We start from the raw sequence: 13,221 nt of genomic DNA, 5'->3' as shown, positions 1-13,221 counted from the left end.
TGCAATTCGATGAGCAATGATGTTTCCCTGCACTCACTGGAGTGCAAATGACAGGAAGGCATGCAGGGAAGATCCAAAGCTGTTCTGCGCATGGGTGAGAGGCAGAGCTGCTGTCGGCAGACCTGGAGCTACAGATGAATGTGTGTGGTGCTTGCTTCCCTCGATGCCACCAATGAACTGCTACGGTTTGTGGACTGTCCAGAGACTATGTAGAGCAGACCTGGGCAAGGGGCGGCCCGCGGCTGAATCCGGCCTGCCTACGGTCTGAATCCGGCCCCGCCACTGCTGAGAGCAGACGGGGAATGAGGCACGCTGCCTTCCCTTGCAGAGGGAAGGCAGCAGTTCATTCTCCGCTCCCTCGCTCCCCAATTGGCCGGCCAATCGGGGAGCGAGGGAGCGGAGAATGAACTGCTGCCGGCCAATCGGGGAGCGAGGGAGCTGCCGGCCAATCGGGGGAGCGAGGGAGCGGAGAATGAACTGGTTTTTTTTTTTACAGCGTCCGGTGGGGGGAGGGAGTGACTCGAGCGAAGGCACGCTGTCCGATTGGCCGGTGCTGGGCAAGCCTTGCCCAGCACCGGCCAATCGGGCAGTGTGCCTTCGCTCGAGTTTCTTTCCTACATACCGGTTATGTCACAGTTTCCGCCTTTCGTGGTCTTTTTTCATGGGGGTCCCCAACCACCGGTCCGCGGGAGTTTTTGCCGGTCCGCGGTCCTCCCGGTCTCTTCCGCTGCCGTTGCCGCTGGGCTGTCAGCACGTTTCAAGCCCAGTGGGTAACGGCAGCGGTGTTAGAAGTGTGGCACCCGCGGCTGGCCTTTTCTTCTTCCCGCGCCTGCCACCCCCCTCCCGACCCGGAACAGGAAGTGATACACGGAGCGGTGCGCGGGAAGGAGAAGAGCCGTGCCGCATCGGCTGCAGCGTCGGTCCCCGAGCATTAAAGCAGCCGGTAATCGAGAAAGGAGTCAGCAGCATGAGCCTCCCACGGCCGATGGGATTCTTCTTTCTTGGCCTGCGGGGGCTGCTGCAGCTCCCATTTGTGCGCGGGGGGGGGGAGAGGAAGTGAGTAAGAGAGAGTGAGAAGCAGCCAGCCGGCGTGTGATTGAGAGCATGTGTGTGAGTGAGAGAAACTGGTCAGAGAGCAGATGTGTGTGCGTGTGTATGTGAGAGACAATGAAAGTGATTGCTCAGGGAGATGACTGATGTGTATGTGAGAGTGTGAGACAGTCAGGGAGGTGACTGATGTGTGTGTGTGTGTGAGAGAAAAAGCATGGAAGTGAGAAGTCTGGGTATGTGGGAAAGCATGAGCGTAAGAAGCCTGGAGTTGTGGGAGTGAGAAACCTGGGTGAGTGTGGCATGCATGAGAGAGAGAGACTGCTTGGTAAGGAGACTGTGTGTGTGAGAGAAAAAGACTGGTGTGTGTGAATGTGAGAGAATGTGATTCAGGGAATGAGAAGCCTGTGCACGTGGAGAGCGAGCATGGAAATGAGAGAGAGACTGGTGTGTGTGTAACAGAGAGAAAGTGATTATGGGAATGAGAAGCTGTGCATGTGAAGAGAGTGAGCATGAGAGTGAGAAACCTGGGTGTGTGTGAGACACAGCATGGGAGAGAGAAGCATGTATATCTGAAAGAGAACTTGGGAGTGGGAAGCCTGTGTGTGTGTGGATGCATGAGTGAGATCAGGTGACTGGTGTGTGTGTGTGAGAGAGAGAGAGAAAAGTGATTATGGGAATGAGAAGCCTGTGCATGTGAAGAGTGAGCATGGGAGTGAGAAACCCGGGTGTGTGTGAGACACATCATGGAGGGAGAAGCCTGTATATCTGAAAGAGAACATGGGAGTGAGAGAGTGGTGTGTGTGTGTGTGTGAGAGAGAAAGAAAGTGATTTTGGGAATGAGAAGCCTGTGCATGTGGAGAGAACAGCATGGGAGTGAGAGACTGGTGAGTGTGTGTGTGAGAGAGAGAGACAGAGAAAGTGATTATGAGAGTGAGAAGACCATATATGTAAGTAGAACACGGGAGTGGGAAGCCTGTGTGTGTGTGTGTGTGTGTGTGTATGGCATGAGAGAAACTGTTCAGGAAGGTGACTGGTGTGTGTGTGCCAAAGACTGTTTGGGATATGATTGGTGTGTGAGAGACAGAAACTGGTCATGGGGGCATGACTGGTATGGTGTGTGTGTGTGAGAGACATGGGCACTAAGGAAGAGGACCATAAGTATAGAGCTTAGCTTCTACTGCTGCTTCTGGTGTGTGCCACGGCCTGCAGGGAAGGGGAGTAGGAGAGCTGCTGGAGGGGGTAAGTAAAGGTGGCTTTAAGTTTATTTTTCTTGAACTGCCATTTTAATTGTGTGATGTCTGCTTTTTTGAAATATTTTATTGGTGTTTGGAGAATGTTTAATAGTTTTTATGAGTTTTTAATTGTTGGATGTTATTCTGTTCATAGCTGTTTTGAAACATTTATTCTGCTTATTAGTATAGTTTTACAATTATTTCTTTGTGGGGATCTATAGTGCTTGCTAGTTCTGTTTTCCTAATAAGAGGTGTATTGGTTTTTAGGACCTTGATTTAATATTTGTAGTGTTTGCCTTTTCATAGATAGGGTTGCTCCTGTTTGAGTGTATTCCATAATACAGGTGTAACTGTGTGCGGATTAGTTTATGTGCATTACTACAGATCCTGGGAGTATGTTAGGTCGGTTCTGTGTCTGTTACCGAGATGAGATATTTTGCTAGCATGTAAGCGTTGTATCGGTCTTATTTGTTTTGTTTTCTCAGAGGACATGCATTGGTGGTAAACTGCTGTCTTTTCATAAGTAGGGCTATTGAGAACTGAGTTAATTATATTAGTCCGGCCCACTAAACCATCCCAATTTCTCATGCGGCCCCATGGGAAAATTAATTGCCACCCCTGATGTAGAGAGTTATGCTGGGCAAAGATTATGGGTTGAGGGGTCTTGGGAGGGAGCAGGCTGGGAAGGACAGTTCTATAGGAGATGGGAGAGGGAGGGATACGAATGCTTTATTTTTGGGATTTGCAGGTTGGGGTGCTTTCTAGTGTGTGCAGAGGAGTTACTGGGTCTCAGGGGTTCCTTCACCTAGACATAGCGCTGGTTGGGTTTGGGGGATAACTGGAGACTTGGATGATGGTGAATCCCTGTGCTGCTTGATGGCCACAGTTGCATGTCACACTTGATTGGCTGGGGGTAGGGTTACATGTTTTAAAAATATATACAGCGTGGCAATGTAAGGAGGGCGCTATTGTTTTTCCCATCAAGGCAACAGTCTCTCTTAATGTTAGGGGAATAGATTTGCCAGTCAAATAGAAGAAATATTGAATTAAATAAAAATAAAGGAGCTATGGTTGCACCTTAAAAACAGCTTTAAAACATATTTGTTTAAAGCAAAGTTTGATCCTCCCTTAATAGGCTTGAGTTTATACACTGGTCTCATTTGCATTCTGTTTGAATTTTGAACCAATGGTGAAAGCTAAGATATGATTAATTTTAAGTTATGTCTGTTATGTAATTTATTTTATTTGTTTGTATTGAACTCTTATGTTTGTAACTTGTAGCCCAGGTTGGGAATCAATGCTCTAAGTCAGGGGTGGGCAATTAATTTTCCCATGGGGCCGCATGAGAAATTGGGATGGTTTTAGAGGGCCGGACTAATATAATTAACTCAGTTCTCATAGCCCTACTTATGAAAAGACAGCAGTTTACCACCAATGCATGTCCTCTGAGAAAACACAACAAATAAGACCGATACAAACGCTTACATGCTAGCAAAATATCTCATCTCGGTAACAGACACAGAACCGACCTAACATACTCCCAGGATCTGTAGTAATGCACATAAACTAATCCGTACACAGTTACACCTGTATTATGGAATACACTCAAACAGGAGCAACCCTATCTATGAAAAGGCAACACTACAAATATTAAATCAGGTCCTAAAAACCAATACACCTCTTATTAGGAAAACAGAACTAGCAAGCACTATAGATCCCCACACAGAAATAATTGTAAAACTATACTAATAAGCAGAATAAATGTTTCAAAACAACTATGAACAGAATAACATCCAACAATTAAAAACTCATAAAAACTATTAAACATTCTCCAAACACCAATAAAATATTTCAAAAAAGCAGACATCACACAATTAAAATGGCAGTCAAGAAAAATAAACTTAAAGCCACCTTTACTTACCCCCTCCAGCAGCTCTCCTACTCCCCTTCCCTGCAGGCCGTGGCACACACCAGAAGCAGCAGTAGTGGCTAAGCTCTATACTTATGGTCCTCTTCCTTAGTGCCCATGTCTCTCACACACACACACCATACCAGTCATGCCCCCATGACCAGTTTCTGTCTCTCACACACCAATCATCTCCCAAACAGTCTTTGGCACACACACACCAGTCACCTTCCTGAAGTTTCTCTCATGCCATACACACACACACACACACACAGGCTTCCCACTCCCATGTTCTACTTACATATATGGTCTTCTCACTCTCATAATCACTTTCTCTGTCTCTCACACACACACACACACACACCCCAGTCTCTCACTCCCATGTTCTCTTTCAGATATACAGGCTTCTCCCTCCCAATGTGTCTCACACACACCCGGGTTTCTCACTCCCATGCTCACTCTTCACATGCACAGGCTTCTCATTCCCATAATCACTTTTTCTCTCTCTCTCTCACACACACACACACACACCAGTCACCTGATCTCACTCATGCATACACACACACACAGGCTTCCCACTCCCAAGTTCTCTTTCAGATATACATGCTTCTCCCTCCCATGCTGTGTCTCACACACACCCAGGTTTCTCACTCTCATGCTCACTCTCTTCACATGCAACAGGCTTCTCATTCCCATAATCACTTTCTCTCTGTTACACACACACCAGTCTCTCTCTCATTTCCATGCTCGCTCTCCACGTGCACAGGCTTCTCATTCCCTGAATCACATTCTCTCACATTCACACACACCAGTCTTTTTCTCTCACACACACAGTCTCCTTACCAAGCAGTCTCTCTCTCTCATGCATGCACACTCACCCAGGTTTCTCACTCCCACAACTCCAGGCTTCTTACGCTCATGCTTTCCCACATACCCAGACTTCTCACTTCCATGCTTTTTCTCTCACACACACACACACATCAGTCACCTCCCTGTCTCACACTCTCACATACACATCAGTCATCTCCCTGAGCAATCACTTTCATTGTCTCTCACATACACACGCACACACATCAGCTCTCTGACCAGTTTCTCTCACTCACACACATGCTCTTAATCACACGCAGGCTGGCTGCTTCTCACTCTCTCTTACTCACTTCCTCTCCCCCCCCCCCCCCCCCCCGAGCACAAATGGGAGCTGCAGCAGCCCCCGCAGGCCAAGAAAGAAGAATCCTATCGGCCGCGGGAGGCTCATGCTGCTGACTCCTTTCTCGATTACCGGCTGCTTTAATTGCTCAGGGACCGACGCTGCAGCCGATGCGGCACGGCTCTTTCTCCTTCCCGCGCACCGCTCCGTGTATCACTTCCTGTTCCGGGTCGGGAGGGGGGTGCAGGCGCGGGAAGAAGAAGAAAGGCCAGCCGCGGGTGCCACACTTTTAACACCGCTGCCGTTACCACTGGGCTTGAACGTGCTGACAGCCCAGCGGCAACGGCAGCGGAAGAGACCGGGAGAACCGCGGACCGGCAAAAAACTCCCGCGGACCGGTGGTTGGGGACCCCTGAAAAAGACCACGAAATGCGGAACTGTGGACATACCGGTATGTAGGAAGAAACTCGAGCGAAGGCATGCTGCCCGATTGGCCGGTGCTGGGCAAGGCTTGCCCAGCACCGGCCAATCGGACAGCGTGCCTTCGCTCGAGTCACTCCCTCCCCTCCCCATCGGACGCTTGTAAAAAAAAAAACCAGTTCATTCTCCGCTCCCTCGCTCCCCGATTGGCCGGCAGCTCCCTCGCCTCCCCGATTGGCCGGCAGCAGTTCATTCTCCGCTCCCTCGCTCCCCGATTGGGCCGGCAGCAGTTCATTCTCCGCTCCCTCGCTCCCCGATTGGCCGGCCAATCGGGGAGCGAGGGAGCGGAGAATGAACTGCTGCCTTCCCTCTGCAAGGGAAGGCAGCATTGCCTCATTCCCCGTCTGCTCTCAGCAGTGGGCGGGCCGGATTCAGACCATAGGCGGGCCGGATTCAGCCCGCGGACCGCCCCTTGCCCAGGTCTGCTCTAAGTATACTGGGGCTGATGTAATAAGCCGCATTGAGCAGAACCATGGGGTTTTTACTCTGCTTTTTAGCAAGGGTTTTTCGTTGCTAACCTTACTCAGGAATGTAATATGGGTTTTAGCATTGAAAAAACCTATGCAACAAAATTCTTGGTACACTTAGCACAGGTGCATCAAATAGTATGTAAAAGAGATATTAGCTTTTACAGGGTAATGTAAAGAGCTGTGTTAGAAGGGGGAGACATCTTAGCGTTTGTTTATTAGCATAGGAAATTTTACGCCTGGGTTAGGGCTGGAGTAAAAGCTTAAAGCACATTTTTCTAGTGGTCATTTTAGTCTATTGTGGTGCTGTCTGTAGGTGCTTCCCTGAACATTTGTGTGGCAAGCATGATTACATTTTTTTTTTAATGCCTTGGTACATTTTGCAGGTGGGCCTAAGAATAAGAGCAGCAGAAGCATAGCATTACAGCAAAGGAGAGAGAGGGAAGCAAGAATAGGACAATTTCTCATGGAAGAAAGGCGGGTCCAAGAGGAACAGGCTTGTCCTGGCTCAAGCTGTTTACAAAAGAGCACGCAGGCAGAGGAAATTTCATCTGAGAACAACACTGCTCGGGTTATTGGAGACAGATGTGGTGCACACATACAGACTGAGCTCCAGGGCAATTCTCTCTCTCTATGAAGAAATCAGAGAGGATATTGATCCTCTGATTGTGGACATGCTATTCCAGGCTTCTCAGTTCCTTGCATTTTCTTGCCTCTGGCTCTAGTGGCTTGTACGGAGCAGTCAAAATTTTGAAGGCATTTCAGTCGGTACTGAGAACTATGATGAAACAGGTCAGGTACATCAAGTACCCACTGCAGCTTATAACAGAGTGGCAGGAGATGAAGAACGCTTTCTTCTACATAGCTGGCCTGCCAAATGTAATGAGTGCAAATGATTGCACCCATTTGCTCTCAACTCCCCAATATGGGAGAGAAATGGCATACTATGATAAGAAGCATTTCCAAGTTGTGCACAATGCAGCCAGGAAGGTCATTATTATTGTTTTAAGTTTTCCTTAAACAGCCATGAATCCTCCATCCTTGTAAGTCTGCATTTCAGCGAAGGGAAATGAGGCAAAGGGCAGGTTGCTTGGTAAGTCAAATCAAAGCGTAAGCTAAAATGTCATAATATAAGCTCTCTTGAGTGTTACCGAAGCACCATAGCGCATGCTTTCTGGTGCATGGTGCCAAGAAGCACTATTTTGTTATGCATTAACGTTAGCTGTCTGGGGTGGGTACATGAAAGCTCTCTAGGGTGGGTGGGAGATGACAGCAGCAAGTTAATGAATTGTTCTTTCTAACATTTTGCAGGAGATGCTGGTTAGGACTGCAAGGCATGTCTGCTCATGCCCCTGTCTGCACTATGTATGGCAGCAGAAAACAGTTATAAATAGGTACAACATGACAACCAGAGTAGTCATAGAATGTATATTTGGCCTTTTGAAAAGTCAGTTCTGTTGCCTTGACCACTCTGGAGGAGCAGTGCAGTATTCACCAGAGAAAGTAACAGATGTCATTCATCTGGATGTGAATCCCGACATGGGGCCAGAGCTGAATATGTTTGTACCTGCTGCGGATGGAGATAGTACATCAAGTGGGAATGACCGCCGCCGCAAGGTTTATAGCGGACTATTTTGGAGTCACCTCACCACCACCACCCACATGTTTTTACATGTGGTGGTGGTGAGGGTGACAAGAATGAGGACAGTTGTGTAGAAGAGATTTTAACTCCAACAATTTTTTCTCTTCTCAGATTGGTAACAACTTCAAGAAAGATGAAAGCCAGAAGAAATACATACCGTGGCCATCTACCATTTTTCTTTTAAAATCTATTATGAATTTTGATTGTAATTTTAATAAAATAACATTTTTAATGACTGACATGTCTCCTCCATTCCATAGTGTGGAAATCCCTGACCCCAAGCAGGCACAGTCTATGATGCCCCTGGCAGGATCTGCATCATTGGGCCAGGGTTTTCCACATCTGTATGGAAATCTCTGTCCCAGGGGAGACAGTCTGTGACAACTCTAGAAGGCCTGCATCCTTGAGTCAGTGTGAAAATCCCTGACTCAAGGAGGCACAGCCTATGATGCCCCTAACAGGCTCTGCATTGTTGGATCAGAATTTTCCATACCTGTGTGTAAATCTCTGGCCCAAGGTGGCACGGCCTGTTTCATCTGTGACCCAATTGCCTACCGGGAAAAAAACAAACTATGCCAGGTAACATTTTAAGACTGTTTATTTCAATTCAAAACTAATTGCAGAGATAAAAATTTAAGACTGACTCTGAAGCAACTGCATAAAATTCAAGGTTGCATATTCAAAAAGAGTCCAATAACATTTCAAGAGCAACACTAACAGCCTGCGAAACAGAGCATATATAAGGTAGTATATGCAGCAAAAGTCATAAATGCAATCAACAGATCCATAAACCTGGAGACAGTCTGGCAAAAACGGATGAAGCATCCAAAAGTTGTAGATGATCCACCAGTTCAGCAAAGCTGCTGCAATGAGCGAACAGGAATGGAACCTTTTCTGCAGACTACAGTAACAAGTACTGATGATAAAGATGCATACACCTGCAAAAAGAAGAGAAAAGAAAATAAAAGTGAGAAATGCAAATCAGAAGCCCTAGAGATGTATCATCTAGCACCCACTGTGGTACCAGCAAGAATACTACACAGGAATCTCTGTTCATAAATACTCACACAGGAGGAGAGGAGAGGAGAAGAGTGTCGGTGGCAGGTCCAGCGATGGCTCAAATGAGGCATCCAAGTGGGAGAAAACATCTGCACTGAGACAAAAAGGTGGAGCTTAACCACCACTCTGGTCAGTGCAGTGACTATGATGAATCCACTTGCAAAAGAAGGGGGAAAAAAGTGAGAAATGCAAGTAGGAAATCATCCAGCCCACTGGGAAACCAGCAAGTGCTGTAGCATGTTAGAATGTAAACATTCACAGGAAGAGAAAAGATAAGCATTGATGGCAGGTCCAGCAATGGCAGAGACGAGGCATCTGAGTATGAGAAACATCTGTGCAACCATTTCCACATACTGCAGCAATGAGCAACGATGATGCACTATGCCCTGCCTACTGCACCATCCAGGCTCAACCCACCTGATTTTCTCCCTCTCTTTCTGAGCTCCGCTTCCTAACCTGTTTTTCTTTTTTTTTTTCTCTTCTCTCACCCTACAGGCGACGGTGAACCAGCCTCCGGAGATCGACCTGGGCCCCTCCCCCCCTTGGCTGACGCTGACGTCACCGACGTCGGAAAAGCGCACCAAGGAGGAGGGATTTAAAACCAAGTCGGGACCCGAAGGCGTCGCGCACAGGTGTTGAGCACCAAAGGGATGCAACAAAGGGGCATGCCCCTTTGTACACCCCTGAAAAACCCCACAACACAAGACAACCAGACGACAAAGCCAAAACAACAGACACTGAAAAATGGACAACAAACAAAATGAACCTGGAATACAACCTATCAAAACCTGCCTAAAAAAAGGTAAATACGGAAAGACCTACTCACATAATCACAGAAACAGACACACAACAAACGAAACCAAGAAAACAATATCTAGTAACATCATACAAATAAAAAAGACCAAAATCTCAACACACAATTTCAAGTAATTTACTAATGATAACTTCCTACTAGTAAATGCACAATCAATCACTAAGAATTTCCTATAATTACAGACCTACTATACGACACAAAACCAAGCTTCATTGCAGTTACAGAATCATGGTTAAAAAAAAATCAGATAGCACACAAAACTATGATGTCTTCTCAATCCCTAGAATAAATAAGAGAAGGGGGGGGACTACTCCTAATAATTGAAAAAAACTTTAAATGTAAACTTATCCCGATACACCACCCCCCAAAAACCACAAAATCGCTCTGGTCCGAAACTAAACTTACAAATCTGCCTGTTATACTGCCTCCCAAGCCTATTAGAATTAAACATCTCCCCACAAATTGAATTCCTAACAACACACTTAAAGACCTCAAAAACCCACCATTGTACTAGGCGATTTCAACCTGCATATGGATGCAAATCCCCTATCTAACATCTGCCAAACGCTATTAAATATCATGACGGCACTAAGGATTCACGCTAATTACTGATGAGCCCAATCACAAAGCAGGACACTCTCTTGACTTATCATTTATCAACCACAGCCACTTAGAACACATTAAAACAGACTATACACAGATCCCTTGGTCAGATCACATCTTCATACAATCCACTATCAAATATACTGAACAACTACCAACAAAAAAGCAAACCCATCGAATTTAAATATCGCCCCTCCTTGTAACATAGAAACTCTAAAAGACAAATTAGAAGAAACAACTAAAAGATATGGATTACACCAACTGCAGCTCCGCAACTACAGCATGGATGCAAACAACCAAGAAATTAGCTGACGAGATAAACCCAATAAAAAAATTAACATAAAGGAACCCAAAGAAACAAAAACCTGGAATAACGAAAAGATAAAGGAAACCAAAAGAAATCTGAGAAAAAAAGAAAAAGAAATGGAGAAAAAAACAAAACAACTGAAAATCTAACTAAATACAGAAAACACCTGGCCTATTATAAACAAGTAATCCTCAACGTAAAGAAACAATTTTATTGTACTAAAATAGAAAAATTCGCAAACAACCCAAGAACCCTATTCACCATTGCAAAAAACCTCACCAATGACAAAGCTGACTCTCCCCAAAACCTACCAGTAAATAGATGTAATGAAATAGCTACCTTCTTCAAGGACAAAATCACGAACCTAAAAACAAAGATTCCCAATATAACTAAACAAAACATTAAAATGCAAAAAGAGACGTTAAACAATGGACGACATTCAATGAAATATCAGAACTAGAAGTCGAAGCCATGCTAAAAAAGATACCAAACCCCGCCGCACATGCACACGACACAATACCAACCATAGACATAAAAAGGTAGCCAACACATTTTCTCCGATACTAACAAATATCATCAATCTATCCTTACAAGAAGGAACCATGCCAGACACATTAAAAGGGGCAATCGTAAACCAATTCTAAAGAAAAGAAAACAGCGATCTGCTCATCCTTAAAATTACAGACCAGTATCAAACTCACCACTAATTGCTAAATTAATAGACAAAGCTATAGAAAAACAGCGGAACACTTAGAGAACAACAATATACTGTACCCATCACAACACGGCCTTCGCAAAAACTACAGCACAAAAACACTACTGCTTGCACTAACAGACATGAGAGGCTTTGATAGCAGTAAACATTACATTCTAGTGATGCTTGACTTATCAGCGGCATTCGATACTGTAAATCATAACATCCTATTAAATAGATTAGAAGAAATAGGACTAAGTAACAATACAATATATAGAAATGACGGCAGAAGAAGACCAAACGGCCCATATAGTCTGCCCAGCAAGCTTCGCACTTTTTTTTTTTCCTCATACTTATCTGTTTCTCTTGGCTCTTAGTAACATTTTGGTTCTATTTCCCTTCCACCCCCACCATTAATGTAGAGAGCAGTGTTGGAACTGCATCTAAGTGAAATATATAGCTTAATTAGTTAGGGGTAGTAACCGCCGCAATAAGCAAGCTACACCCATGCTTATTTGTTTACCCAGACTTTGTAATTCAGTCCTTGTTGATTGTTGTCTGTATATAGATCCACTTTTCTTCATTCCCCCTGCTGTTGAAGCAGAGAGCTATGCTGGATATGTGTGAAGTATCAGGCTTATTTGGTTTGGGGTAGTAACCGCCATAACAAGCAAGCTACTCCCCGCTTTTTGTGAATGCAAATCATTTTTTCCTCATTTTCTCTTGCTGTTGAAGCTTAGAGCAATGTTGGACTCTTAGAGCAATGTTAGAGTCGCATTAACCATGTGTATGTTTATTGAATAAGGGTATTATCTCCAGGTAGTAGCCGTCATTCCTGCGAGCCACCCACTCTTCATTCACGTCCTCTAGACTTTATGGATCCACAGTGTTTATCCCACGCCCCTTTGAAGTTCTTCACAGTTCTGGTCTTCACCACTTCCTCCAGAAGGGCATTCCAGGCATCCACCACCCCTCACCGTGAAGAAATACTTTCTGACATTGGTTCTGAGTCTTCCTCCCTGGAGCTTCAAATCGTGACCTCTGGTTCTGTTGATTTTTTTTCCGACGGAAAAAATCAAGTGGTTCAAATCATACCTAAATAATAGATACTTCCAAGTACAGATCAAGGACATAATGTCAAAAAAAATAAATCTTCAAACAGGAGTCCCACAGGGATCAGCTATATCGGCCACATTATTCAACACTATGCCACTATGTCACCTGCTAGCTGGTCTGGGCATTTCCCATTAAATATATGCTGACGATATTCAATTAATTTTACCCATCGAGGACACAATAGAAAAAACATTAAACATAGCCAACATGTATCTTGATGTCATCAAATAGCTACTAAACCAAATGGAATTAGTTATTAATATAGAGAAAACAGAATTCCTACACTTAGAACGTAAAAACATTGAAATCATTCAAAACCCAATCATACTCAAAAACAACCAAAAAATAGAATTAGCAGAGAAAATAAGAAACCTCGGAGTGATAATTGACACGGAGCTAAGCCTAAAACAACACATATCTTTAAAAGTAAGGGAAGGATACGCCAAACTCATGACTCTTAGAAGATTAAAACCACTACTAACAACTAATAACTTCTGATCGGTGTTACAAGCTCTGATTTTCACGAGCACTGACTACTGTAATGCCCTTCTACTGGGTTTACCATACAATACGATAAGACCACTCCAAATACTACAGAACACTGCCGCAAGAATTCTAAGTGGGAAAAGTAAGAGAGACCATATCACCGAAACCCTAGCTGAACTACACTGGTTACCCATTGAACAAAGAATACAGTACAAAAC

General features: G+C 44.9%; 1 protein-coding gene across 5 annotated transcripts in view; it reads right to left on the bottom strand.

Moving 5' to 3' along the window:
- TEX15 (testis expressed 15, meiosis and synapsis associated) overlaps positions 1–13,221 on the bottom strand; it is a 225,256-nt gene that overhangs the window by 120,573 nt on the left and 91,462 nt on the right. For 2 of the 5 annotated variants that reach the window (XR_003856819.1, XM_029602024.1), the window contains 2 exons: positions 8,992–9,072; positions 8,505–8,862 (listed from right to left, as the gene is read on the bottom strand). The exons of 1 other annotated variant lie outside the window; for it this stretch is intronic. Coding sequence is in view for 1 of the 4 variants with exons in the window: in XM_029602024.1 (XP_029457884.1) it covers positions 8,776–8,862; positions 8,992–9,072 (168 nt within the window). In the remaining 3 variants the exon portion in view is untranslated. Of the gene's footprint in view, positions 1–8,504; positions 8,863–8,991; positions 9,140–13,221 lie in introns of those variants that run through there. 2 more of the 5 variants (XR_003856818.1, XR_003856817.1) reach the window with 2 other exon arrangements.

Source organism: Rhinatrema bivittatum, chromosome 1 (assembly GCF_901001135.1).
Source record: "Rhinatrema bivittatum chromosome 1, aRhiBiv1.1, whole genome shotgun sequence".
Taxonomy (NCBI): Eukaryota; Metazoa; Chordata; class Amphibia; order Gymnophiona; family Rhinatrematidae; genus Rhinatrema; species Rhinatrema bivittatum.
This window is presented reverse-complemented; position numbering and strand designations above follow the sequence as displayed.